Source organism: Saccopteryx bilineata, chromosome 2 (genome assembly GCF_036850765.1).
Source record: "Saccopteryx bilineata isolate mSacBil1 chromosome 2, mSacBil1_pri_phased_curated, whole genome shotgun sequence".
In the NCBI taxonomy this organism is placed as follows: Eukaryota; Metazoa; Chordata; class Mammalia; order Chiroptera; family Emballonuridae; genus Saccopteryx; species Saccopteryx bilineata.
Genome location: NC_089491.1, coordinates 349,536,877 through 349,564,072, shown reverse-complemented (window position 1 = coordinate 349,564,072; position 27,196 = coordinate 349,536,877). Strand labels below are relative to the sequence as shown.

Genomic DNA, 27,196 nt, shown 5'->3' with positions numbered 1-27,196 from the left:
CAAGCTCTCTATCAATAGATTCATTTAAATCTACTTCAATGGTGAGACTGTATCCTGTTTGCAATTGCTTGTTGTGCTATAGGGATGGGGGGGAGGAACCTGTAAGATAGTTACCATGGGCAAAGGGAAGTCTTGGAGTGCAGCAGTTAAACTGCCTTGTAACCCTTTTCATTTCAACTGCATTTGCTAGAGGTCCTTCGGCTTCATTTCACTGGCATGATTCCCAAGGGCAGAGGCTGCCAGCTAAGTATGTCCTGAGCTGCCACGTCCTTCCTAGCAGGTGCAAGAGGTGAGGCTTGTGGAGAAATCTGGAGATACACTCTTGCCAGGTCCCAATGTCAGTCACGCCTCTGAAGACCCTGGCATCCTTTCCTCTAAGCTGTGGGCACCTTCTTGTCACTTCCACCTGCTCTGGACATGCAGCCTGTATCTAGCAGCTGCTGCAATCTTTTCCTTTACCCTCTTTCATCTTTGTCTCCAAAGTAAAGCCAAGAGGTGGGGATGAGTGAGGGCAGGTGATCATTGTGTCCCAACTACAGATCTGTGGCTTCATGAGACTTCTGGTTGCTCTTTCATTCTGAAAAGGGTTATCCTGGGCCCTGACCCAGTCTCACCTCCTAATGGACTTAGCCCGTGAATTTGCAGTGTCAGGCAGGACAATTTCTGGCACTTGCAAGCCCCATGATTTTCAGTTATTTTGAGGGTGGGAGGGGGGGACATGAAACCATCTTAGCTTAGCTTCCTGTCTGTGAATGTCCATATGGTGTATTGTGTTTTAACAAATGATTTACACTGACTGTTGCTGTAAAAGTGAATTTGGAAATAAAGTTATTACTGATTTAAATAAGGTCTCTATGCATGAATTCTAAAGACAAGAAAATGGTATGAGATGTATGATTTGTAAATCCTTTCCCAGCCTTGGAGAACTTGGCTCAGGACAAGGAACAACAATCTTCTTAAAATGGGGATATGTGGACTTACCAACTCTCTCTGGGGTCCCGAAGGTCAAAGAAGGGATCTCAGCCTTTTCATTTTCAGCCATTATTGGGTGATCGCCAACAGTCCTGATCAATAAATACCCTTGGAGCTGGGCTACACAGCCCTCAGAGTCTGAAGACCCTACCAGTGTGTTCAAACCTGAGAAGGTTGGGGTGGGTGGGTGTTTGAGATCTTTTTGTCCCTGGAAATCAGCCTAGAGGCCTGGGCTGAAGCAGAACACTAGGCCAGTCTGCTGAAAGAAGGGCTCAGGCTCCCTTGCAGTCTTACACAGTCCCCTCCCTCCCCTCCACTGGAGCAGTATTGGAGAATGGGTCTACTAAATCAAGACAGGGATACCAGCCAACCCCTAGCAATGTCACAGACGGAAACAATAACAGAACAACCCATCATATTAATTGTTCCTTAGTGATCAGTTCAAGGTCTTAACTCTGAACCCTCAGATTTTCAGTCTTAAAATGACTCCTCCCAGCTTTTCCTTCACCACTGCAGGCAGAGGCTGAAATGGAGGTCTGACTGTCAGTCACTACAGGAGCAGCCACCTCGGGACTCCTGCTGAAGGCTGGCATAGGCAGCCTCACTGCCTGTTTCAACTCAACTGCCATGAAAAGGGAAAAAAGTACGAAGAACCTGGCCCTCCCCCAACTCATCTTGTACAAAGGAAATCAAGCACTTGGCCTCCTCAGAAGGAGACCATAATCTCAGGTAGTGGGTGAGCAGCAGCTCAGGCTCCACACGCAGTACATATTCTCATTGGTCCCAACCCGAGAGGGTCAATGGTGAAAAGCGGAACCCATTGAAGAGCAATTTGGAACATATAGATTGTCATACTGGGGGTCTCACCAGAGAAAGGAACATTTAGATGCAATGGTCAATTACATCCAACAAAAAGAAAAAGCAGATGATCTACACAGAACCCTCTCCTTCGGCACCCATACTCCCCCTGCTCATAAAAACAACCACAGCCTCTCTCTGGTGACCATTAGATGACCCTGCCAGGTGCCCATAGAGAGAACAGAGACGTCCTAAGGTCCAACCATTACCATGTCCAATCGTCAAGAAAGGCCCACCACACAACATTCTGTAACTTTTTTATTATTTTTTTCACTTTTTCCTTCCTTTTTTTTAAGCACTAGTCTGTGCTTTGCGAACAGAATCAAGACATGAACAAAGATCAGCTTCTCTGAAGAAAAGCGTTTCTATGGAACAGACAGCTACATGTTTGCTGCCAATACACAGCTCAAAGCAGAAAAAGAACATATTTACAAAATACAAGTTTTTTTTTAATTTTTGTTGTTTTTTTTTTTTTTACAATGCTAAAAGGGTTATTCAGAATTTTCAACCTTATAAATAGAAGAAGCACTTTATGCATAGGGATATGGTGCATTATTGTTTTTTTTTTTAAAGAAAACGATGACAAACCCTTTAACTTGCAAACAGAATCAAAAAAATCACTAATGTTGAAAATTGTGAAAAAACCCCAACCATTAAGCACTTTTGTCTACTATTTTTATATGATTACAAAATGGCAAAAAAAAAAAAAAAAAAAAAGTCCTATTGCCCCCTTTTTGGTAATGTGATCATACACAAGACAGGCACAAGGTTAACCAAGGGGGTAGGGAGTGGGCACATTGGGCGGGGGGGAGTGATGGGAACCACAGTAGGACCAGTGTTCCACAGGAAAGGGAAACTTACAAGAGGAAGGGCCTAACTGACATCGAGGGGGAGCTGGATGGATAGGAACATGACTAAATCATCAGCCAAGGAAAACAGAATTATAAGAAATGGCTGCTCACTTCCCAGACCCCTCGCATTTGCAGAGGAGTGAGAATAGAGGCTAAGTAGTCCTAACGCCACCCTCGAGGATTCAGACAGGGTAAAAAAGTCTGAGTGAAAGGTGTGTGGGGGTATGTATATGGATGGCATGGGGAGCAGACAGGAGGGCACAAAGAGCAGGATGGGGACCTGAGCAGCTGCAGCCAGATTAACTGCAGTTAAGGAGTCAAAACAGAGATGACCAATGCAGAGGAAACCCAACATCAGTCTCCACGATCTGGATGACGACAAGGGAAGCCATTCTAGCTAACAGTTCAGCCAAGAGGCTCTGGCGGGGGTGCTCCAACAAAGATGACCAAGGGAAACCCAGCCAGCAAAGCCAGAGCTGAGCCAAGTCACAGAGGGGAGGGGAGGAGGGAGGAGGGGGCAAGAGCCCAGAGCGAGCTCCTCTCTCCCACCCTAACCTACGGTGTGGAGCTTCCATCCCCCCTCTGCCCACGTGGCTGTCCTACCCTGCCCACAGATGTGAGAGAGAGGTGATCATCAAACATCCAGTGATTAACAGTGCAGGGGTATGCCAGGACCAGGCTGGCAGGGTCTCATCTTGAACCTCTGTTTGCCAACTGGAGGAAGTGCTCAGGTGTGTGACGACAAAACGCAGAAACCAAAACAAAACAAAAATCAAAATGAGGAAAAAAAAAAAAACCAAAGTAGAATCTAAATTCCTTAAATTCACTAAAAACTGTGAAAATTTCCGGCATATGATGTTTGAATATCAAACGCAGAGATTTCTGAAGCTTTAATGCCAATAGTTAGTCTGTTTAGATTCTCGTATCCCGCTCATCTGTGAGTTGGACGCTGAGCTGTGACTGTTGCTGCCAGATGCCGACTCTTGAGGGGGACAAGGGTAGGTGAAGTGGGGGCCGCCTCTGCCTCCCGGCCAGTCTTGCTGCCTGAGGTGCGCCGAGTGCAGCGCGCTGCCCGTTCCTGCGCGTCCAGGTGGTCCTCACACTCTGCCTGGGGACTGTATGCCAGGGGAAAGGTTCGCCGCTCCCACGGCTGGACGGACTGTGAGCAGACAAGTTGTCTTGGTGAGGACCCAGTCCCAGCAGCCTGCCTCCTGCCCCACGGCCCTGGCCCCAGCCTCTCTAGAGTTTCCCGGGGTGGTTTGGGAAGACCCCTCACAGAATGGGCACACTCTTAACAATGGACAGTTCCATGGTACCTTCAAAAGGTCAATTTCAAGTGCAGACCCTATATCCCCTTCAAAATGGGGAGAGTCATGACATGAAGATCTTCAGCAGGTGCTATCCCTTCCTAAGTCTACCCCCAACCTCACCAACCCCATGCAAAAAGGAAGCATGCCTCACCTGTTCATCCAGCCCCAGCTCTGGTGTGGAACAACGGGTGTCTTCACTGGCTAGGTGTCGTAGAGTGTCCCGCGCCACAGGGGTGAGGGGGGCCGAGTGCAATTCTGGGCTGATGGGGCTCCTAGGGGACTGACTGTGGGAGAACTCCGACAAAGAGTGGCTGCTACTGACATCAGGAGAGGCAGGCTGGGGGGTGGAGGGGTTGGCACTGCCCAGCTGGGGGGTTGTCCGGCCGTCTGATGACCTGTAAGACCTGTACACCAGGAAGTGCAAATCTGAGTGACTGAGTAACAGCATTTCTAGCACATTTATTTGGGAGCTGGGGGGTGGTAGCAAGGAGGCAAGAAAGAAAGCACCCCAATCAGAGAAGCCAAAGTGGACTGATACCAACAGCTCTTCCCTGGAAATCACAAATCCACTCATTTCCGCCCACTGCTGTGTACAGAGATGGCTATACGACATGATATCTAAGAACTGGGTATGCCTATCATCCCCAGAGAAAGCCAGGACTGAACAATGCCTAGAATTCATAGGAAAAGGAAAATTAGTCCAGACTGAAAATAGTAATCAAAGAAAAAGGCAAAATCGAATCTAAATCCTTCTACTTGAGAATCCCAAAGGTTTCTGCCACACTTAACAGTAACTGGAGGCAGGGTAGGTGGGGCAGTTCTTTTAAGCAGGACCACAAAACCACACTCCACTGCCCAAAGGAAGGTCAGCTTGCACTAAGACTTCAAATGTCCCAGACAGCCTGCTTTAGAGCCCAGGAGATCACCACCTCCTTGGTGAGGACCCAGCATTTGACTGCTTATATTCTCCCTGGTTCCAACAAACACCAAGGAACTTCCATATCCTTGGTGACGGTCAGGGGATGACTATAAAGAGCAACTGAGAGGCAGTGGCAATCCCACTGACACTCAGGACCCAAACCCTGTCCCCTTACCTGCTGCCCCGCCGCTGGGGCGGCACACTCGTGGTCCACAACCACCGAGCCCTCTCCATCTCCTCACATTTGGCATGCAGGGCGGCGAAGGCGGCATCAGACAGGTCCTCAATCTGCAAGAGAGCAGCTTCATTGGTCCTCTTTCCTCCAGAAAGCTAAGTGTCAGTATGGGGAGATCAATTCCAGAGCCAGCCCCACCTCATACTAGGCTCTCCCCAGTCAAAACAGAAATACAAATTTGCATTTAACACCCGCAGGTCTTGAGGGGTCTGGATGTGTGTGTCCACAGGCACACACGACCTCCAAGAGAGAATGACTGCGTTACCTCCTCATTCTCCTCATCGGGATTCCCCTTCAGAGACTGAAGATCGACCTCCCGCCAGCTGCAAAACCAAGAAGGGACAATCATGAGATGGCAGGTGGCCTGGAGCAGCAAAAAAGAGAGCCTTGTGCCTATGCAGGCTGGGAGACTGACAAACTCAAAGGATCGGTTTAAAGGGGACTACCCCTATTCAGCACCAGTGGATGGCTACCACGCAGGAATACACACACAGTGCCACCCAACCTGATCTGTCAAAAGCTGGAAATAAAGATTCATAAGTGAAGTCCTGCTTTGAGCTGACAACAAATTCAATTATTTTATTTTTTTCTTTGTTGATTTTAGAGGGAGGGAGGGAAGGAGGAGGAAAAAAGGAAAGAAGGAAATGGGGGAAGGAGGAAGGGACAGGCAAAGAGAAGGAGAGTGGGAGAAAGGGGAAGAGGGGACCTGACTGAGGATCAAACCTCAGCATGTCGGGACAACGCGCTAACCAACTGAGCTACCTGGCCAGGGTCAAATTCAGTATTTTAAAACAAATTGTATGTGTCAAACAAAACACGAATCATGTCTATCACCAGTTTGTGGCCTGTGGTCTTGTTAGACTTATATATGGAATGAGAGAGAACTAATGAGAAATAATCTCACTTCTATTATATACGACTTCCTCTCAACGAGAAGACAAAACCCAAGGCTAGGACCCAAAGCTCAGTGACAAGAGATGAGGGAAAAGGGCAGTAACAGGAAGAATGGGGAGAGAAGCCAGTTATTTAGGACTTCTACCTGGGAGTAAGGATTTCCTTGTATTGCAGTTTCTCTACACGGGTTGTTGCAGCAACAGACATTGGGATGACAATGTTGTTAATATCAAATGAGCTCTCTCCTCTTCTCCTCCTTACTGGCTGCTGTTTAAGACAAAGGTAAGTTTAAAAGAGAGGCACAATTCTACAAACATCAAAACATCCTGGATACTTGAAACAGGATCATCAATAATAACCAGGCCTCTGAGTCCCTTGGGTGGGGGCTGGGCAGTGGCTGCTTGTAGGAGATGGTCTTCTATAACAAAGTCCTCAGGAAAAATACTAAGTGGTCCTGAAGAGTATCTTCCATGCGTAAGTTTTACTGTCCATCCTCTCCCTTCATGAGCTCACATGAAAAGAGATTTCTGTGAATTTTACAGGGGTGGGTTTTCTGGGGCTTTAAGTCAGTTGTGGTTTCTACTCCTCCATGAACACCTTTACCATCCCTCCCCGCTTTAAACCATCCTTTCCATTTCCCCTATTAGCTCCATCTATGACTTAGACCCTAAAAGTAATGCTAAAACCTAGTGGTGACTCTTCAGGATATAAAGATGATTTCCTTTATCTTGAAAGATGCCTAAAGAATAAATCTACCTCAGTACATTATCTAACCTTGGACCTCATTTAAAGTACCTCCATCTTGTAGACTTATACTCTTCAGCTAAACCTGGACCCATCATCTGCTCAGTCCCTCTGTGGTTCCTCTCTTTGTGGCTATTATTCTTGGGGAAAAAGCTGAGGGATTTCTAGCTTTATCAACAGAGATGAGTGGAGGGAAACTGAAGAAGAGTACCAGGTTCTATAGCTCATACTCCTGGAGAAAGAAGACTCATTTTCTATAGAAAAGTTGAGAAGATTAAACTCTTGGCAAAGAAAACTAATCCACTATCAGAGGAGTAGGTACAATACCAAAGAAGGACTAAAAGCAGGGGGCCAACGGGCTCAGTTTTGCAGATGGAGGAAAAAATCTCACTAGCTGTTTGTGCCCAGGTAACAAACATCTTGCCCTGCCACAAAGACTGGCAACTGATCAGAGAGAGGCCAGAGGGGAACAGTGGATGACAAGCATGCTGCCATGGCGATGACACAGCTGGAAACGCCCAAGAGACTGCATTCACACCCAACCATCACGTGTGCTCAGCCCAGAGGGGTCAGTGAAGGAAGATGAGGAAGAGGTTGTTCCCTACAACTAACCACTGGACTCTGTTCCCGGAGGGCGACATATAATTAACTCATCCATCATTTCAGGACATTCTCAGAGAATATTGAAAAGCAGTGTTTCTTGGGCCAGGATTTTAGCTGCTTTACCTACGACTTCAAGTTATTACAATGTCTTTCTCACCTTAATTTCCTTCTCTCTCAAATGAGAATAGATCAGCAATTTTCAAACTTTTTCACTTCATGGCACACATAAACTAATTACCCGAATTCTGCATCACACCAAAAAATAATTTTTTTTGCGACCTAACCATAAAAAAAGGATATAATTTTGATTCACTCTCACTGGACTGCTATTGTCATTATTTTATTTGACAATCTAAGGGAAAACAGGTCAGTGCAGTGACTAAATAGGTACTGCAATGTTTTAAATACTATTGTGGCCTGACTGTTCGCAGCACAGTAGATAGAGCATCAACTTGGGACACTGAAGACCCAGGTTTGAAAAGGTTGCTAGCTTGAGTGTGGGCTCATCCAGCTTTAGCGTGGGGTCATCAACATGGTCCCATCACCGCTGGCTTGAGCAAGGTGTCACTGACTTGGCTGGAGCCCCCGCGGTCAAAGCACGTATGAGAAGCAATCAATGAACAACTAAAGTGCTGCAACTATGAGTTAATGCTTCTCATCTCTGCCCCTTCTCTCTCATGCTAGAACAAACAAACAAACAAACAAACAAAATCTTGTGGCACAACAGTTGAAACTCTGAAAGAGACAGTCACTGACCTTACAAATTTAGGGTAACTGGTTAACCAAAATGGTTCAAGAGACTTGCAAATCTTCCGTGGCTGAGTTCTACAACTGAGGACTAGTAATCTCACACCCAAAGGCCTCTGCCACATCTGTTGAAATTTTATGTCCTATTACAAGAAGCATTCCTTAAGAAAGCCGCAAGAGATAGCTTTCCCTATATCTGAATCAAGAATGAATGTGAAACCACTGGCAAAAACAGGTATAGATTTTTCCTGAAATCTTCTTGGGCCTGCTTTCAGTACCTTGGAGGGAAAGAGGCCTAAGTGGGTTGTGGGACTGCTCAACAGGCTGGAGCACCCACCTTCCACCAAGCTCCCACCCCATTCCATCAGGTACTACTGTAACTACTACTCTCCTCCTGTTTAGCATCAGAGGTGGAGAGCAGGTTATAGGAATGGAAAGTGGTTCGCAAACCTGGCTGCACATCAGAAACAAGATGAGGAGGGAGAGTTAAAATAATCCTCAATCCTCGCTTCTATCAATCAAACCAGAATTTTCAGGGTTTTTTTTAAAAGACACTGAGGTGATTCCAAAGCATCCACCATCTTTTGTCAAGCACTAGCACAAACACCATTTCCATCCCCACCCTCTCTTGGGTCCTCAAGCTTCAATCTGTTAAATAAATAAACTCTAAAAACAAACAAAAACCTGGCAGGAAGGATCAACATAGTGCTATAAACAAAATTTATACTCAATAAATAAGTAAGAACTTCAAATGATCCAGGCCTAAATTACCATTCTCCAGACACAGGAGGGCTAGCAGATGAGAAAAACTAAAGTCTCACCAAGTCCAGAATCGCAAAGCTCAGATTTTCTATCAGAATCAGACTCTCTTTAAAATCCTTTGGTCCTCTGGTTATCTGAGACCTTTCACTGATGGCTAATTTTGTGGTAGATACTTACAAATCAAACAATTTGTGGGTGCAGGTGAAGAAGAGGGAGGAACAAGGAGGTTGCTTGGAAAAGACTGATTTTTAAGAGCAAAGAGACTAATGTGAATTCTAACCTGATCACAGGAACCTAGTGAGTACATTTTATGGGCTTAGAAGTTTCTTGATGTCAGCTCTGAAGGGGCTTCAAAGTACCTATGTAAGGTGCCTCTGCAATGGGGTGCCTGTGCCCTGGGCAACACCGTGTAGTCTGATGTAAGAGCTGGCTCAGCAGCTGATGGCCTGGTTTTGAATCACAATTACAATTTGCACAAGTTGCCATGCCTTATGCAATTTCCTTTACCTTGGAAACGCCTTAGTTTTCCTGTTTACAGAATGGGAATTCTTAACACCAACTACTCTCAAAGAGTGCTACGGGGAATGACTGAGAACACATGTAGCAATTTAGCACTGACACATTATAGTGGCAGCATTTTATTATTACTATTACCATTACTATTGTAATTACTGTACAACAAAGAACCTTTAGTGTCACAAAGCAGCTACAGGTATGTGTTCAAGGAGGCACACCTTGAAGTATTAAAATATTAGAATGTAATTAATAGGAATGTATGTCTAGAATGTCTGTGAGAACAGCTTTCTGGATAGAATGTGGTGCTTATCAAGTCGCTGTGAGTGTACCACATGTAACTGCTGCCAGGGTGGCCTGCTGGATCTGTAATTCTGCTCTGTACATGCGAAAAGCATGGGCTCTGCCTGCCCCTCTGCCTTCCCCCTTACATTCCAGGCACCCTAATACCCAATGTTTATTTTCAGTACTGTATCTCTACTTATGAGTAGAGTAAAAACAGGGAAATCAAAAGTTTCTAAGGCCCATAGGTATCACACCTCTGTCCCTTCTCTCAGTTTACTTCTCAGGCTAACAGGGCTAGAGCCATGGCATTGTTGAATGCTGTGTGAACCTCAGCCCTACAAATGTTGAATAGTCATAGATCACATTAAGGGTTGTCTCTGCACCAGCTTTCTATGGATGGCTCAGCACAGATCCATCTCTACTATGAAAAACAACTCAAGGAGAACAAAATAAAGTCAAATACCATCACTCTGACTTAAATTTGACACATGACATCATGATGAGTTGAGTCCCCATAACCTCCCTGGGCTTTATAGCCCACTCTCTACACTGTCCCCCAGAGACACTTACAAGAGCGCCGTAACAGCAGAGGCTGTCTGGCCAACTCTGTGCAGGTACTTACAGATGTGCTGGCTGTAACCTGTGGGCTGGAGCTGGCGGGTGCAGAGCTTTCGGATGAGGTGGAGAGCTGTCGCACCAAGGGACTGTGCGGTGAATGGTGGGGGGCTGCCAAGTAGCTCGAACTGCTCAAGTCTGTGTGATGCTTCAACACTGCAGAAGTCAACAGAAAAGAGGAGTATGTGGCTAACTCAACCAGCTCTGTTCTAGCACAAACTAGGAATGCCAGCAATACACAGTAAAGGTAAAAATGCTTTCTAGCCTAGAGAATAAAAAGGTGAAGCAAACTGGTTGACAGGTAGGGGGCTGGGCAGAGGTTGCTGCAGCAGTTAAGAAGTGGCCTGCATTTAGAAGCAGTAGGGTCCCTCTACTCTGCCTTCCTAGAGCAAAGGACAAAGCTGGGGGCAATTAGGAGAAGCGCAGGCTGCCCCAGAAAGCCGTGAGCAGGTGCAATTGCAGGTAGAAGTGCCGGGCTTGGCCCTACCTTCACTTCTCTCAGATGAATGGTCTCGCAATCTCATTTTGCTGTGGTTTGGGTCATGCACAGGTGGCGGTGGGTTGGGCAAGCGCTCTGCTTTTGGCGCTGGCACTCGCTCCACCATAGGCACGGCCCCCACATCGTCTAAGTGCTGCCTGTGGGTCCTGTCAGGCCGGGGTTGGTGATGGGACAGCTCTGAAGAGGGGAACAGAAAAAGAGCTGTGAAATAACTTCTCTCAATCTTTTCTTATTTGAATTCTGAGTTCTCGAGTCCTCTCTAGGCCAATGACAGACACCAAAGGCAGAAGGACAATCCTCTGGGACTGAAGTTTCTACCAAATAGCACAATGGCCAGGGAGCCCACAGGTGCCTCAACCAGAGAATGTGACACCAGGCTATGGAAGACAGCATGCCCACAGATGGACCCAATGCTATGTCACTGCTGGCTGCTCACTGAGCATTTTGGGTCTTGCCCCAAGATGAATGGTGTCTAGAATAGCTTTCCAAGTCCATCTGAGAGAATCCAAGACAAGAAGAAACAGACTGTAAGCTGACTTTGTACCAGTCAATTCTCAAGCCCAACATACCACCATAGTAAACCAGTAACCTGAGATTATAAAAGGAAGAGAAAAATAACTAGAGGATTCCCTGATCTTCTGAAACTTACTGGCTGTTGTGAGGAAGGAGTTGACCAATTTGTGTCTGTCTTTACGAGTTGGATCTGGCAGACTGCCTGGCATGGGTGTTCTGTGCTTAAGTGAAAATTTTTTGGGAGGTTTGATTTTGTCAAAAGGTTTATTCTGCCACTGAGATTTCAGCATGCTCTGGAACTGCAGGCTTGTGGGAACATCTGCAAGAAACACAAAACACTAAAGGTTAGTCAAAATACCTGCCTCTGGGCTCCTATTTCATGAAGTGAGAGCTGAGTTCATTAGTAACTGGGTCTCCAGTGGGCAAGATCTACATCACATCCTTCTTTTTTTTTTTTACATCACATCCTTCTTTTTTTTTTTTACATCACATCCTTCTTTATTTGCCCAGCAGCACAATGTCCTGGCAGGGCAGGCACTGTCATATGGACATCGTTTGTTAAATTGCTAAAGTTTTCTTTGTTCATGTATCCTGTGAAGTGTGACTGATTTGAAAGACTGATAAACATTGTTTCTATTCTTCTAGAGACTAAAACATGTAAATCTACTTCCACCACTATAGATTTAATCAGGATATATTCCTTCAACAAATATTCACTGTCTACTATGCTAGAGGCACTATACTATGTACTACATTTGAACTATATCATTCTTCCCCCATAGCCCTGCTACCCTCACTCTGAGATTTTCTAGGATTTTAAGCTGATCAGTTAATAGTCAACATTACAAACTAATCTTTTTAGACTTATCTCAGACTTCTAAAGCTTTACTCCACTGTATTCTAATATCCAGAGTTGCAGATAAGACAAACTGATTCTTACTCATTTGCAGGTGGTTTTTATCCTCCTTAAAGCTTGCAAAAAACAAGCAAACAAAAAAAAAAAGCTTGTTGTGGTATTACGCTGACTCTAATAGGTTAATCTGGGGAGAATTGCATCAATGCTGAAGCTTTCAATCCATGCGTACGATAGAACTCTCCACATTTAAGGGTTTCTTTAATTTTCTCTCAGCAGTGCTTGTCAGTTTTGTTTTGTTTTTTAAATTCAGTGAGAGGAGGGGAGGCAGAGAGACAGACTCTCACATGCACCCCGACCGGATTCACCCAGCAAGCCCAGTAGGGGACAAAGCTATGCCCATCTGGGGCCCTTGCTCCATTGCTCAGCAACCGAGCTCTTCTTAGCACCTGAAGCAGAGGTCATGTAGTCATCCTCCGGCGCCTGGGACCAACTTGCTGCAGTCAAGCCATGGCTGCAGGAGGAGAAGGGGGAAGCGAGAGGGGGAGGAGGAGGGGTGGAGAAGCAGATGGCTGCTTCTCCTCTGTGCCCTGACTAGGAATTGAACCTGGGACATCCACAGGTTGGGCCCATCCTCTACCAAGCCAATTAGCCAGGGCCTGTCAGTTTTCATTGTATAGATCATATTCAAATTTTACTAAGTTTATTCTTAAGTATTTCATGTTTCTGATAACACTTTAAAATTTTCAATTTACAAAAAATTTCAACCTATAATTGTTCATCGATAGTATAAAAATACAGTAATTTTTTATATACTGACCTTATATCCTGTGATCTTGCTAAACTCATTAGTAGTAGTTTTTTGTTGCTGTTGCTGTTGTGAATTCCTTAGGATTTTCTACATATACAGTATTCCTCTACAAACAGAGACTGCTCTACTTCTTTTTGATCTGTGTGCCTTTCATTTCCATTGCTTGCGCTACTAGCTAGATTTCTGTAGAAGCAATAAGAAACTCAGATTTTGCCTCACCAGGCGGTGGCACAGTAGATGGAGCATTGGACTGGGATACAGAGGACCCAGGTTTGAAGCCACGAGGTTGACGGCTTGAGTGCAGGCTCTCTGGTTAGAGCAAGGGGTTACCTGGTCTGCTGTAGCCCCCCGGTTAAGGCACGTATGAGAAAGCAATCAATGAACAACTAAGGTGCTGCAACAAAGAATTGATGCTTCTCATCTCTCTCCCTTCCTGTCTGTCCAATCTATCCTTCTGTCTCTATCACAAAAAATAAAATAAACTCAGATTTTCCTTTCTGTAGTCTCAATCTCCTGAAATTGCACCACAATTTTTTCCCCAGGGTTCTGAAAAGCTTCCCAAGGTTCCTTTTAATCTGAAGACCAGCACATTTCTCTTTAGCTCCCAGTTCCTCCTAGAACCATTAACCACCAGGGACATACTCAAAAATTCTAGCCAGAATCCACACTACTACTGCAGCACAGAATGACACACCACTGCTTGATGGAATTAGGCACTGATACAGCAGGAATACAGGAGGGAAAATTCAACCTAGCTATTTCAAAACAATTTCTAATTCATCACCCAGACAACTGCCCAGGTCCCATCCTTACTTCTGTGTGTCCTCCTATGTTGGCGAAGAAAGTCCCTGTAACAGCTCCTACCACACAGGAGTTTACTCTGACATGCGCTATGGGCTACTTTTCTCTAGTTTTATTTCTCCCCAGTTATCCTGTTTTCCACCTTTCAAAATCCCTCTGAACTCTAGTTACTGACAGCATGCCTTCATTTTTACAACTACTACAAATATATTCCTCTTAATGTATTTTCTAAAAATGTGTGTGATTTTGGCTCCCAGGGAGGGCAGAGGATGTGCTCAATCCAAACTAGGAGTGAGTGAGAAAAGAGGAATAAATGATCATTTACTAAATCAATTACATGTGGTTAGCCTAGTCTTCATAACAATTCCACGGTATAAGCATCATTATGCTCCTTTTAAAGGTAGAAAACAGGTTTGCAGATGTGAATTAACTGTCCAAGGTTACACAGTTTAGGGAGTAATAACCAGCATTCAAACTCAGATTTCCATAACCCGAAAGCCCATACTCTTAAGCACTACACCATGAGATTATTCTTTGGCCCAGAGAATGGAGATGTTTAATTCTCAGATGGAATCTGATGTTTATTTTTCTAGGGAGTTCTGCAGCCTAAAAATATTTAAGCACTCTTTCCTATAGTATAGACCCCTGGTCAGTAAACTGTGGCTCGTGAGCCACACGTGGCTCTTTGGCCCCTTGAGTGTGGCTCTTCCACAAAATACCACATGCGGGCACTACCTCAATAAGGAATGTACCTACCTATATAGTTTAAGTTTAAAAAATTTGGCTCTCAAAAGAAATTTCAATCATTTACTGTTGATATTTGGCTCTGTTGACTAATGAGTTTGCCGACCACTGGTATAGACCATGGATTTTGTGACACTTCAAAGACCAAGTCTGAACACTGGGTCTTTCAGGACTAGAATAAACATATCCCTTAGTGAGCAGAATGGTTCCCTTCTCAGGGATGATTTTCCCTAATGGGCAAGCAGCCCCAGGAACAGACATTTTCTAGTTCTGAGAACAGACCACTGGCCCTAAGGCAGGAAAACAAATCAGGAAAACTATTAGTTTAAAAAATAATGGCTTTTAGCAAGAAAGGAAGGGAGAGAGTCAGAGAGAGAGAGAAACACAGATTTGTTGTTCCACTTTTTTATTCATTCACTGGTTGATTCTTGTATGAGCCCTGACCAGGGATCAAACCCAGAACCTCTGCATCTCTGGAATGACACTCTAACCGACTAAGCAACTGACCAGGACTGGAAAACTAATAAAGTTTTAATGGCAGTATTTGTTTGCTACATGTCCAAGTATTGATATAGTCTTGTGAGGGCATGCCGTCTTCTAATTTTCTTTTCTTTTGTAAAGTTTTTTTTTTCTTTCCCCCAGAGACAGAGAGAGAGGGATAGATAGGGACAGACAGACAGGAATGGAGAGAGATGAGAAGCATCAATCATCAGTTTTTCATTGCGACACCTTAGTTGTTTATTGATTGCTTTCTCATATGTGCCTTGACCGTGGGGCTACAGCAGACCGAGTAACCCCTTGCTCAAACCAGCGACCTTGGGTCCAAGCTGGTGAGTTTTTTTTTGCTCAAATCAGATGAGCCCGCGCTCAAGCTGGCGACCTCGGGGTCTCGAACCTGGGTTTTCTGCACCCCAGTCCAACGTTCTATCCATTGCGCAACCGCCTGGTCAGGCTCTAATTTTTTTTTCTATAATCATTCTTTTCTATACTTAAAAACAAACTCACCTACCCCAATTCTTAAAATAAAATAAATGCCAGCATTCAGCAATCTCGATGTTGGGGAGATCCTGGTCAGGCCAAGGACATTGGATAGGGCTCCCAGCTTTTTGATACCTCTCCTCCCCCAAAGGAGGATTTCCCATTCATCAACAATTGAGAATTGAATTTAGAGATATTAATGTTAAATTCTTTGCTCTACTTCAGAAGGTTAGGGAAAGGATATGTAGGAAATAAAGCATTGTCTCGAGGCATCTGAAACCTGGGCTGAATGGAATGTATACATAAGGCTTAATAAAGGGGAGAATACTTCTTCTATATTCCAGGATACCCCTTTGTCACCAGAAGAGTTACTCCCACTTGGCAAAAGCTATATAACAGGACTACAAAAGCAAAGTAATTTCATTTTCTTTTCTTGTTTTCCTCAGCCATTGCTCTCCCAAAACAGAAAATTAAGCCAGAGAAAAAGGGGAAGATGAAAATAGCAACAGAGTGCAAGTAAGCAGGCCTGGATTTGGGTCCCAGTTCCACCAATAAATAGGAGAAAAGTCATTTAACTGAGCTTTAGCTTCTTTATCTGTAGACGTGGCAGCACGACTAGATCAGGGCTGCTAACATCCTAGCACACATTCTCTAGGTCTCCCCTCCTCTGTCTACTGCAGCACAAGCTAAACAATCACAACATCTTTTCTGTGGGACTTCAAGACTCAAACTGTTCTAAAAAATTTAATTAAATCCAGACCGCCATTATCAAACAATTCAAGTAAGCACAAGAGAGAGAGAACACCTTGAAGTTGAGGCATTAAGTAGAATCAAGAACTCTTCCTACAAAGTCACTGAATAAGCAGTTAGGGATAATAATGAACCATAAGGGACTCAGGCAGCTACACTTGGCTAGAAAGTTTGCTATGTTAACTGCTTTTATGTAAGAGTGAACAGTAACTCAGTTAAACCCTAGTCTGCGAACAAAGACGATCTCTTAGGAACTGCTGATGTGTGTTCATGCTCTACCTGAGGAAGAACTAACACCTAGAATCCACACAGAGCTAAGACACTGAAATAGACTAGCTATAGAGAACCTGAAAGTAAGCAAAAAAGGGGATATGAAACATAACAGAAAATGATAGGGTCCTATTCAACTAGAGGACTTCACTCATTCCATAACCTCACAGGTAATGGCATTAAAGTGCTATTATTAGAAAATAGAGATTGCAGATCCTTGGTCAGTTCAGTAACAAGAAATTAGAAGTAATTATAAGATAAATTATAATTTATCTTAAGTTACGATTTCTGCAAACAAAATGAAAAGACCTTGACTTCAAGGTCACCATGGTCTGACTTTCCACTATTCACTTGACTGTTTTGCTCATACTTTCCACCATTTTCTCAAATACACTTCTTGGGGTGTTTTGTAATGCTCACTTTCTCCTGCTGGCAAGTTGTGGTAGCCTCCTATTACATACAGCTTAGTTGTCTTGGCAAGCTCTCTCGAAATAGCACAGATCCTTCATGGACAGCAGGTGGTGCTCTTATTAAGCCCATACCTAACTAACATTCTTATACTGGGGTATAATAGACCTTGTTGCTTGTGGTTGGAGGCAACTGTCCCTAGGCCCCACCTAGCCACTTGAAGGGTTGGGGGAAATCTCTCTCTTAGCAAGTTGCACACTTTTAGTGGTATGTTTTGGTCTGATAGACCTGCTGCATCCTATTTGCAAAATTCTAAGAGAAGACTGTTGACAGAAAGTCACACCAGAATACCTGAGAACACTGTACCAAGATCTTGGCTGACTTGCTTTCATTTTTAACCCTTTAAGTCTCATTTATTAGACTATATTCTGTGGCCTTTCTTACCATCTGGAAATGCCAGAACCGGGTGAACACAAGAGTCCAACTGGGAAAGACGTTCCAACAGAGGGGCTTCATAGTGAATTTCTGGAGGCACGGTGTTGGCACTGCCTGAGCCACAAAGTGCACAGAAGGGATTCACATCACAGCTAGAGCGCATGGGGCTGCTCCGGTGGACCTGCGAAAAGCCAGACAAAAGTGACAATTCAGTGTCTGCTAAAAACCCAGATCTCCACTCATTATCTCAAAGATTCAAACGGCCCTTTCTAGATGCCTAAATGACACTGCTTAAAAAAGTTTGGTTAGTTTGTTCAGACATCCATTTCTCCAACACACAAACCTTTTAAATAATTTCTAAGTAAACTTGTTTCTTCTTTAGTAATGAAATCCAGTTACTTGAAGCCCTAAGGGCTTACCTAGGTATCAAACTTGTGATACTTTAAAACTACTGAAACTGTGTTTTCTCAGGACACTTTATAAAATCTACATGTTTTTACCACCTCAATTGTTTTCAACCTTCTGCTAATGTGAATAATTGGCTTCTAATTCCCATGACTTGCTCTCTCCAGCAACTTCATCCACCTAAGAACCTTAATAACCAAAGAAACCTCACATTTCCTAAAAACACTTTCAGGTGGTCTCAAATAAGGTGGCAAGTTTTCCTGGACTACACAGAATTCATCAGCTACCCTTCAGAACAAGCCTAACATTTGCCAAATCATAATCCATAAAACATCATTTGGGCAGTACACAGTGTCCTAGAAGAAAAAACCTGCTTGTGGAACAGCACTGTGAAAGGGATGCTAGGAGCAAGGATAGTATTACAACAAAGACATAAGGGTAGCATCAAAACTCTGTAACAACTGCCAAGAGCTGCATTTAGTTTTTGTGCAGACATTGCTTAAAAGCTGTTTGCCTTTATGGTCCCGTACAGGAGAAAGATAAATGTGAGAACAATGAGGTCTTTATAAACATTCTTCAACAGCCTACTTTTTGCAACCACATAGGTGGGTGGCATGCAAAGAAGGCCCTGTGAAGGTTAGTTGAATGAATATTGGTAAGTCATATGACTTCACATTTACTCATCTGTTAATAAAGGCTCAGCAATGCCAATTTCATGGACTATGGGAAAGGTAATATGATTTCAGAAACTGTTTAAAAAGCCTACAAATGCTAGCTAAACTAGTATATGGCAAAGTTGCTCAAAAACGGTACTACGAACATTCAGTGCTAACAATTCTTCATTGTGAGTGTTGTCCCTGTGCACTGTAATTAAGAAGCAGCATCCCTGGCCTCTGCTCATGATGCAAGTAGTGCCATCCTTCCTCCCCCATGTGACAATCAAAATTGACTAAAGAGATTGCCAAATGTTTCCTGGGAAGGCAAAATCATTGAGAACCATGGGGCTTAAATTATGGTCAGGCCTCCTAGAAAAATTCAAAGCACAGGTGTCCATTAAATATTAACAGAAATAAGAAATCTCTCAAGACTACTGTCCCAAGGCACTGACTGGCTGGATAGCTCACTTGGTTTGAGCACTGTCCCAATATGACAAGGCCGTAGGCTTCATCCCGGTCAGGACACATGTAAGAATCAACCAGTGAATGCATAAATAAGTGGAACAAATTCATGTTTCTCTCTCTATAAAAATCAATAAATTAAAAAAGACTACAGCAGCCAAGGCAAAAGGACTTAAGAGCAATCCTGAAGAAACCTTTACTAATCAAAAAGATGACAATTTGAACACAAAAAAATTTCAATGGGTTCAATAACCCAAATAGTTTTAAGTCAATGACTTTATAATCTATACACACTCCCCCCTCCACCAAAGACTTCACTGATTGCCCTTGGAGGACCAGTAAAAAACCAACTTATTGTTTTGAAAATTAGAAGAGAAAGAAGAAGGGAAAAAGAGGCATCAACTTGTTGTTCCACTTAGCTGTTTCAATTAGTTGTGTGCTGATTCTTGTACGTGCTATGACGGGAACTGAACCCACAATCTTGGTGTCTGGGAAACACTCCATCCACTGAGCCATCTGGCAAGGCCTATTGCAAGGCTTTAATTTTCATCAACAACAATACATATCAAAAGGCAACAAAATACTGTCAAAATGCTAAATATAAAATTTTACATGCAGTTAAGCCACCATTCAATAATAATAAAGTCAGGCCCTGACCAGTTAGCTCAGTGTCAGCGTGCAGATGTCCTGGGTTCAATCTCCACTCTGGGCACACATGAGAAATGACCATCTGCTTCTCTACCTCTTCCCCTCTTCCTGCAGCCAGTGGCTCGATTGGTTTGAGTGTCAGAACCCAACAGGGTTGCCAGGTGGATCCCGGTTGGGATGCAAGAGGAAATGCAGGAGTCTGTCTCTATATCCCCCACCACCTCACTAAAAAAAATAAAGTCAATATGGCCCTGGCTGGGTGGCTAAGTGGATAGTGTCATGACAGTGTACTGAGGTCACAGGTTTACTCTCTGGTCAGGGCACGTAAGAAGCAATCAATGAACGCACAACTAAATAGAACTAAGTGGAATGAGCTGATGCTTCTCTCTTCCTCTCTCTCTCTCTCCCTCCTCTCCCCCCTTCCTCTCTCAAGTCAATGGAAAAAAAGAAAAAGAATAAAGTCAATCTATGTGCATATTTACAAATACACATATGTATACATTCATAAACAAAATATAACTTTTCCTTTTAACATTTATTTTTTATTTTTCTGAAGTTGGAAACAGGGAGGCAGTCAAACAGACTCTTGCATGCGCCCGACCGGGATCCACCTGGCACGCCCACCAGGGGGCGATGCTCTGCCCATCTGGGGCGTCACTCTGTTGCAACCAGGGCCATTCTAGCGCCTGAGGCAGAGGCCATGGAGCCATCCTCTGCGCCCGGGCCAACTTTGCTCCAATGGAGCTTTGGCTGCGGGAGGGGAAAAGAGAGACAGAGAGGAAGGAGAGGGGGAGGGGTGGAGAAGCAGATGGGCGCTTCTCCTGTGTGCCCTGGCCGGGAATCGAACCCGGGACTCCTGCACGCCAGGCCAACGCTCTACCACTGAGCCAACCGGCCAGGGCTCTTTTAAATTTCTTTAGGGATTTGAGGGAGGAGGGAGGAGGGAGGAGGGAGAGGGAGACACACACACACACACACACACACACACACACGAACATCAATCTGTTCCTGCATGTGCCCAGACCGGGTTTGGCTTTGGGATGATGCTCTCATCAACTTAGTCAGCCAGCCTGGGCTGCTTTTAATATATACAGATTGACATTACAACTCATAGATCATTGTTGAAAGGCTATTAAAAAATGTATTAGGCAAGGATGGAGTAGGATGTAAGAAGCAACCGTAAGCAAGAATGACGAAAGTGTCAGTAAATATTAGGTATGGCTTAAAAAAAGTCCTATTGCTCCCAAAGCAGCTAGAGATGAGCATTCAACTAACCCAACAGACAACAGAGAAAAGTCATAAAAACAAAGAAAAGGGAAGGCTTTAAAAAAAGTTATGAGAGCCTGACCAGGTGGTAGATAAGTGTCAGACTAGGACACAGAGGATCCAGGTTCAAAACTCTGAGGGTCACTGGCTTGGGTATGGGCTCATCCAGCTAGAGCGCAGGCTCACCAGCTTGAGTGCAAAGGTCGCTGGCTTCAAGTCCAAGGTCAATGGCTTGAGCAAGGGGTCACTGGCTCAGCTGTAACCCCCGGGTCAAAGCACATATGAGAAAGCAATCAATAAACAATTAAGGGCCTGACCTGTGGTGGTGCAGTGGATAAAGCATCAACCTGGAATGCTGAAGTCACCAATTCAAAACTCTGGGCTTGCCTAGTCAAGGCACATGGGAGTTGATCCTTCTTGCTCCTCCCCCCTTCTCTCTCTTTCTTTTCTCTAAAATGAATAAAAATCTAAAACAAACAAAAAACTAAGGTGCCAAAATGAAGAACTGATACTTCTCATCTCTCTCCTTCCTGTCTGTCTGTCCCTGTCTCTCCACTAAAAAAAAAAGAGAAATGATTCCAAATATAATATAATCAGACTAAATGTAAATAGATTTAACTCATCCCTTAAAAATACTCCTAAAACTGACTCAGAAAAGCTAAAAATCAAGAGAAAAAGATAAATCTAGCAAGTACTTACCAAAGAAATCTATTTAAAGTAAAAGTATTAATAGAGATCAAAAGGGAAACAACATAATGATATTGTTCTGAAAAACAAGCAGAAATAACAATCATAGATTTGTTTGTATGCACCTAACCAGTCATTTGAAATATGAATATATATAAATTTTAAAAAATGTAAATGGGAGATGAGAAAATAAGAGAAATGTATAAGAGTACAAACATGCAGCTACCAATACATAGCATAGTGGTTATACAACTACATTATAAACATCAAATGTGATAAGGGACTAGTAAGGGACTAGATCTTTTTTTTTTTTTTTTTTTTTTTTTTTTTTTTACAGAGACAGAGAGTGAGTCAGAGAGAGGGATAGACAGGGACAGACAGACAGGAATGGAGAGAAATGAGAAGCATCAATCATTAGTTTTTCATTGCGTGTTGCAACACCTTAGTTGTTCATTGATTGATTTCTCATATGTGCCTTGACCGCGGGCCTTCAGCAGATGAGTAACCCTTGCTGGAGCCAGCGACCTTGGGTTCAAGTTGGTGGGCTTTTTCTCAAACCAGATGAGCCCGCACTTAAGCTGGCGACCTCGGGGTCTCGAACCCGGGTCCTCTGCATCCCAGTCCGACACTCTAGCCACTGCGCCACCACCTGGTCAGGCAGGGACTAGATCTTAATTATTGTTTTCTTAACTGTTTCATCATGTAAAGGTGTCACCTAAGGCTACAATGGCAATCACTGCAATATAAATATCAAATCAACACATTGTATACCTTAAACTTACACCATGTTACATAAAAAATGTTTCAAAAACCAAACAGAAAACAGAACCAAGGATACAGAAGATATGAATACAATTAATAAGCCCAAGATATGCATTAAATTTAGAACCTTGAAAGTCAACAAATAGGATATGGATACACTCACACCCACACAAACAGTATCTTTTTAAAGAAAATGTGGACTACTTATAAAAGCTTAACTGAAACTATGTATCATCACAAAGATCTTGAAAACAAAACAATGGAAAAAAACACACCAACCAAGTAGTGTATGTACACCATAACAACATTTATATACTTTTTATGTTAATTAAATAGTACTGCATTCTGCTTATGGACACATGGTATGTAGCACAAAGAAACTGAACTGGGAGTGTATACATTATCAAATTCATGAGAATAGTTGCCAACGGTGAAGGAAGCAAGTAAAGGAGAAAACAGGAAATAAAAGGTACACTGTTTATCTGTAATTTTGTTTTAAATATAAAAAAAGCATATGAAGTAATAAAAAAGATTAACATTAGGTATTTGTTATTTCATTTCTTTTTTTTAATGTTTATTTTACTAATTTTTAGAGAGGGGAAAAGAGAGAGCAGGAGAGAGACAAGAACATCTATCTGTTCCTTGTATGTGCCCTGATCAGGGATTGAACGAATGGGCAACCTCTAAGCTTCAGGAAAATGCTCTAACCAATCGAACTATCTGTTCAGGGCTGTTATTTCATTCTTTATACTTTACAGCATTAAAAAAGAGGAAGAGAGAATAAACCTGGTAAGTTTTTCCATATACAGGGACCTGAAGTTCTCTACACAATTTCAGTGGTGCACAAGAATTTAAAATTTTTAAATAGCACCCCAAGAAACTGGCACTAGGAATAAAGGAAGTCCAAATATTTCAGAGCAAGTACAGGACTTGAACTGGGAATAGCACCTATTAGCCAGTCTTCCAGATTCAGAATTGAGAAAATGATTCAACTATCATATGAGTAGTAGACACAAAGACCAATGTACAAATGCCATTACACTGAGTAGGATAGTGTCCCCTCCCCAGACTCAAAATTCATGCCCACCCAGAACAACAGAATGTGGGCTTATTTGTAAAAGGGTCTTTGTAAATGTAGTTAGTTTAACAGGAAGTAATATTGGATTAAGGTGGGCCTTAAATCCGAGGACTGGTATCCTTATAAGACCATGTGAATATGCAGATACAGACACACAGGAAGATGATCATGTAAAGACAGAGGAAGAGACAGAGAAGTCATGCTGTCACAAGCCGAGAATTGCTGGCAACCACTAAAAGCAGGAAGTGGCAAGAAAGAATTCTTCCCTAGAGCCTGCAAGGCAGCATGCATGGTCTGACTTCTTGATTTCAGACTCCTAGCCTCCATAACTGTAACAGGAAACTAATACAGTCAGCTACTCAATTTTTCTCAAGATAAACACCAAGTTTGCCTAGATCAAGTTAATTTTTAAGAATGATAAAAGAAAAAAAAAAACTCACGAGTACAACACTGCAGAACAAAGGAAAAGAAAGCAAATAAAAAAAAAAATCTGAAAAAAAAATCTGAAAGAATATACCTCTGTAAAACTATTAAATTTGGTCTAACAATTAAATGAAACTTTTGGCATCTCCAAAAGAGTAAGGCAATAAATGACATAAAAAGGAAATACTGTATAAAATCTGAAAGAAAAAAAAAATTGAATCCACAGTAGCAGAATTAAAACCTACTAAGAGGAACTACAGATCAGAACTGATGATTCATAAAATTAAAACAGGATGCGGGAAACAAACTTGTCCTTTTCCTTCACATTATGTGTTAACTTTTCTCTCATTGTTTTAATTTCTTTAGTTCAGCAGCTAACATCTGAATACTCATTATGTGCAAACAAACTGTGTCAATCATTTCCCATATCTACTTTAATGATTACAACACGGTTGTGAAGCAGGCAGTAAGAGCTAGATAAAAAGAATAGAAAATAACATATATATACAATTGGTATACTTAAGAGATGCAACTACAAAGTAAGGAAATCCCAAACCAAAGCTATTACAGAAGAAAACTGAACAGAGCTATATTTTGCAGTGATGAAAATGGTCTATATTCACGTGACTAAATATAGTAGCTGCTAGTCACATGTGACTACTGAACCCTTCCTTGGACTGTGTCTGGATGCAATGAAATACTGAATTTTTTATCTTTATTTTAAATAGCTGCCTGACCAGTGGTGGCACAATGGATACAGTGTAGACCTGGGACGCTGAGGTGCCAGGTTCAAAAACCTGAGGTTACCAGCTAGAACATGGGCTCATCCAGCTTGAGCCCTCCAGTCAAGGCATGTATGAGAAGCAATCAATGAACCACTAAAGTGACACAACTCTGAGTTGATGCTTCTCATCTCCTTTCTTTCTCTTTCTGGCTTAAAAAACAAAAAAACAAAGCTACATGTGGACAGTGGTTATCATATTGGACAGCATAAAATAGAACCAATTACCAATATAAAGAAATAAAAGTAAGATTGGCATCAGTTTAATTTTATGCCAAAACAGAATAAACAATCACCCTCTTCCCTGCCAAACACAATAGAACAGGGTTTTCAGGGACAAAGGCTATGGTCTGAGAACTTAAAACATAATCATATTGTCCTAATCACTGAAAAATTACAAATCCAAATTAGAAACTCAATAAATAGGCACACAAAGTTAGTATAAAAAGGACTGTCAGTAAACAATAAAATATTAAAACCAAAATAAGCCTTTAATTCTAGTTTCAAAACTGAATGTAAAAAATATTCTCTATTTAATAAAATAGACTTTTAAAAGAGATTTTTAAAAAACTCTAAATCTGCTTTAGTGATGTTTCAAAAAACACATAGAAAAAATCCTAAAAGTATGTTAATGAGAAAAATGCGTATATAATACTAGGAAAAACTGAATATAAGACAAAAATAATTATTGGAAAAAGAAGCTGTAAGTCACTATGAGAATATAATTATATACAGCTATATACTAGACACCAATAAAAATTTTAAAAAACATAATGCATCACAAATATTAGTAGAAACTATATATTAAGACATCACAAAGGATATAAAATGCCAACCAAAAAAGTTAAATAATTTTATTATTATAAAAGAAACAGAAAAACTAAGCCATCTGAATAAGGCAATGGGGGTGGGGGGCAAGATCACAGGAAGGACTTAACAGCAAAGAACTAATCTTTGAAATGACCAATAAAATAGAAAAACTTCAGACAAGATTAATCAAGAAACAGAACACAAATATACCAGTAATTAAGCCTGAGAAATAGATTTAACCACTGATACAGGGATTTAACAATTAAGAATGCTTTCTATAAAAATTTTGTTGCGTACAGTTTGAAAATATTTGAGCAATGGTCAGCTTTCTGTAAAATAAATGCTGGTCTAATATGGTTTTACCTTATTTAAAATGCCAACAAGTTTTAAACAAACTGTTACTTCCTCAGAAGTCTTTAAACTTTTCCGGACCACACCAAATGATAAATACTGAGGCCCAATTCATTTTTATAAGTTATCCTACATCAAAATTAATAGTAAACTTTTAAAAGTATTGCCATTAAAACCAGGAATGACAAGCCAATTTTTTAACACTATTCTGGAAGTGCCACTAGACAAAGAAAAGGAACAAAGTGTCATATTGTTTCTAGGTGGCCTATCTAGAAAATTAAAAATAATCAACCAAACACTTTTAAGAATTCAGATAAGTGTTTAAAATGACAAAATATCTAAAAATCAACAGCGCTTATAACACTAACAGAAAATATCTCATTTACATCACAAAAATATTAAGAATAGAGAAAACATGTAAGAATGAAGAGATAAAATACTTAAATACATGGAAAAATTCTATGTTCCCTCCCTTACTACTATAATAACATTAAGTCTCTCTGAAGGAGTTCCCATTAAAAATCCAATGTAATGCTTTATTCAAGAATTCTGGGCCTGCTCTGGTCTCTGCCTCAGGCGCTAGAATGGCTCTGGTTGCAACAGAGCATTGTCCCCTGGTGGGCGTGCTGGGTGGATCCCTGTCGGGCACATGCAGGAGTCTGCCTGCCTCCCCGTTTCCAACTTCAGAAGAATACAAAAATAAATAAATAAATAAATAATAATTCTGGGCCTGACCAGGTGGTGGCACAGTGGTCCTGGAATATAACAGAGATAATTTAGAATGTAGGTAAAACAACAATATTGTTAACAATATTATACATTTGTTTTTTACATTCTTATTCTATACTGGTAATTATATTTCTTGTGAGGGTGGGTGGATGAGATAAATTACAAAGGTAATTCGAATTAATTCAGGAACATATATACAGTTCCTGTTATTAAGATTCTCTTTTCTTCAGAATCTTCTTCTTCTTTTTTTTTTTTTTTTTGGTATTTTTCTGAAGTTGGAAATGGGGAGGCAGTCAAACAGACTCCTGCATGCGCCCGACCGGGATTCACCGGCATGCCCACCAGGGGGCGATGCTCTGCCCATCTGGGGTGTTGCTCTGTCGCAACCAGAGCCATTCTAGCGCCTGAGGCAGAAGCCATAGAGCCTTCCTTAGCGCCTGGGCCAACTTTGCTCCAATGGAGCCCTGGCTGTGGGAGGGGAAGAGAGAGACAGAGAGGAAGGAGAGGGGGAGGGGTGGAGAAGCAGATGGGTGCTTCTCCTGTGTGCCCTGGCCGGGAATAGAACCCGGGACTCCTGCACACCAGGCCGACACTCTACCACTGTCTTCAGAATCTTTTTTTTTTTTAATTTTTAAAATTTATTTATTTTAGAAAGGAAAAAGAGGGGAAGAGAGAGAAGGGGGGGAGGAGCAGGAAGCATCAACTACCATATGTGCCTTGACCAGGCAAGCCCAGGGTTTTGAACCAGCGACCTCAGCATTTCCAAGT

General features: G+C 42.3%; 1 protein-coding gene across 4 annotated transcripts in view; it reads right to left on the bottom strand.

The window, feature by feature from the left end:
* Positions 1–2,081: 2,081 nt before the first annotated feature.
* KANSL1 (KAT8 regulatory NSL complex subunit 1) overlaps positions 2,082–27,196 on the bottom strand; it is a 217,615-nt gene continuing 192,500 nt past the window's right edge. For 3 of the 4 annotated variants that reach the window (XM_066262685.1, XM_066262684.1, XM_066262683.1), the window contains 9 exons: positions 17,380–17,551; positions 11,457–11,639; positions 10,796–10,984; positions 10,316–10,464; positions 6,185–6,306; positions 5,411–5,468; positions 5,086–5,198; positions 4,143–4,395; positions 2,082–3,840 (listed from right to left, as the gene is read on the bottom strand). In XM_066262685.1, coding sequence (XP_066118782.1) covers positions 3,613–3,840; positions 4,143–4,395; positions 5,086–5,198; positions 5,411–5,468; positions 6,185–6,306; positions 10,316–10,464; positions 10,796–10,984; positions 11,457–11,639; positions 17,380–17,551 — 1,467 coding nt within the window. In that variant the 3' untranslated portion in view covers positions 2,082–3,612. The remainder of the gene's footprint in view (positions 3,841–4,142; positions 4,396–5,085; positions 5,199–5,410; positions 5,469–6,184; positions 6,307–10,315; positions 10,465–10,795; positions 10,985–11,456; positions 11,640–17,379; positions 17,552–27,196) is intronic. The other variant, XM_066262686.1, reaches the window with a different exon arrangement.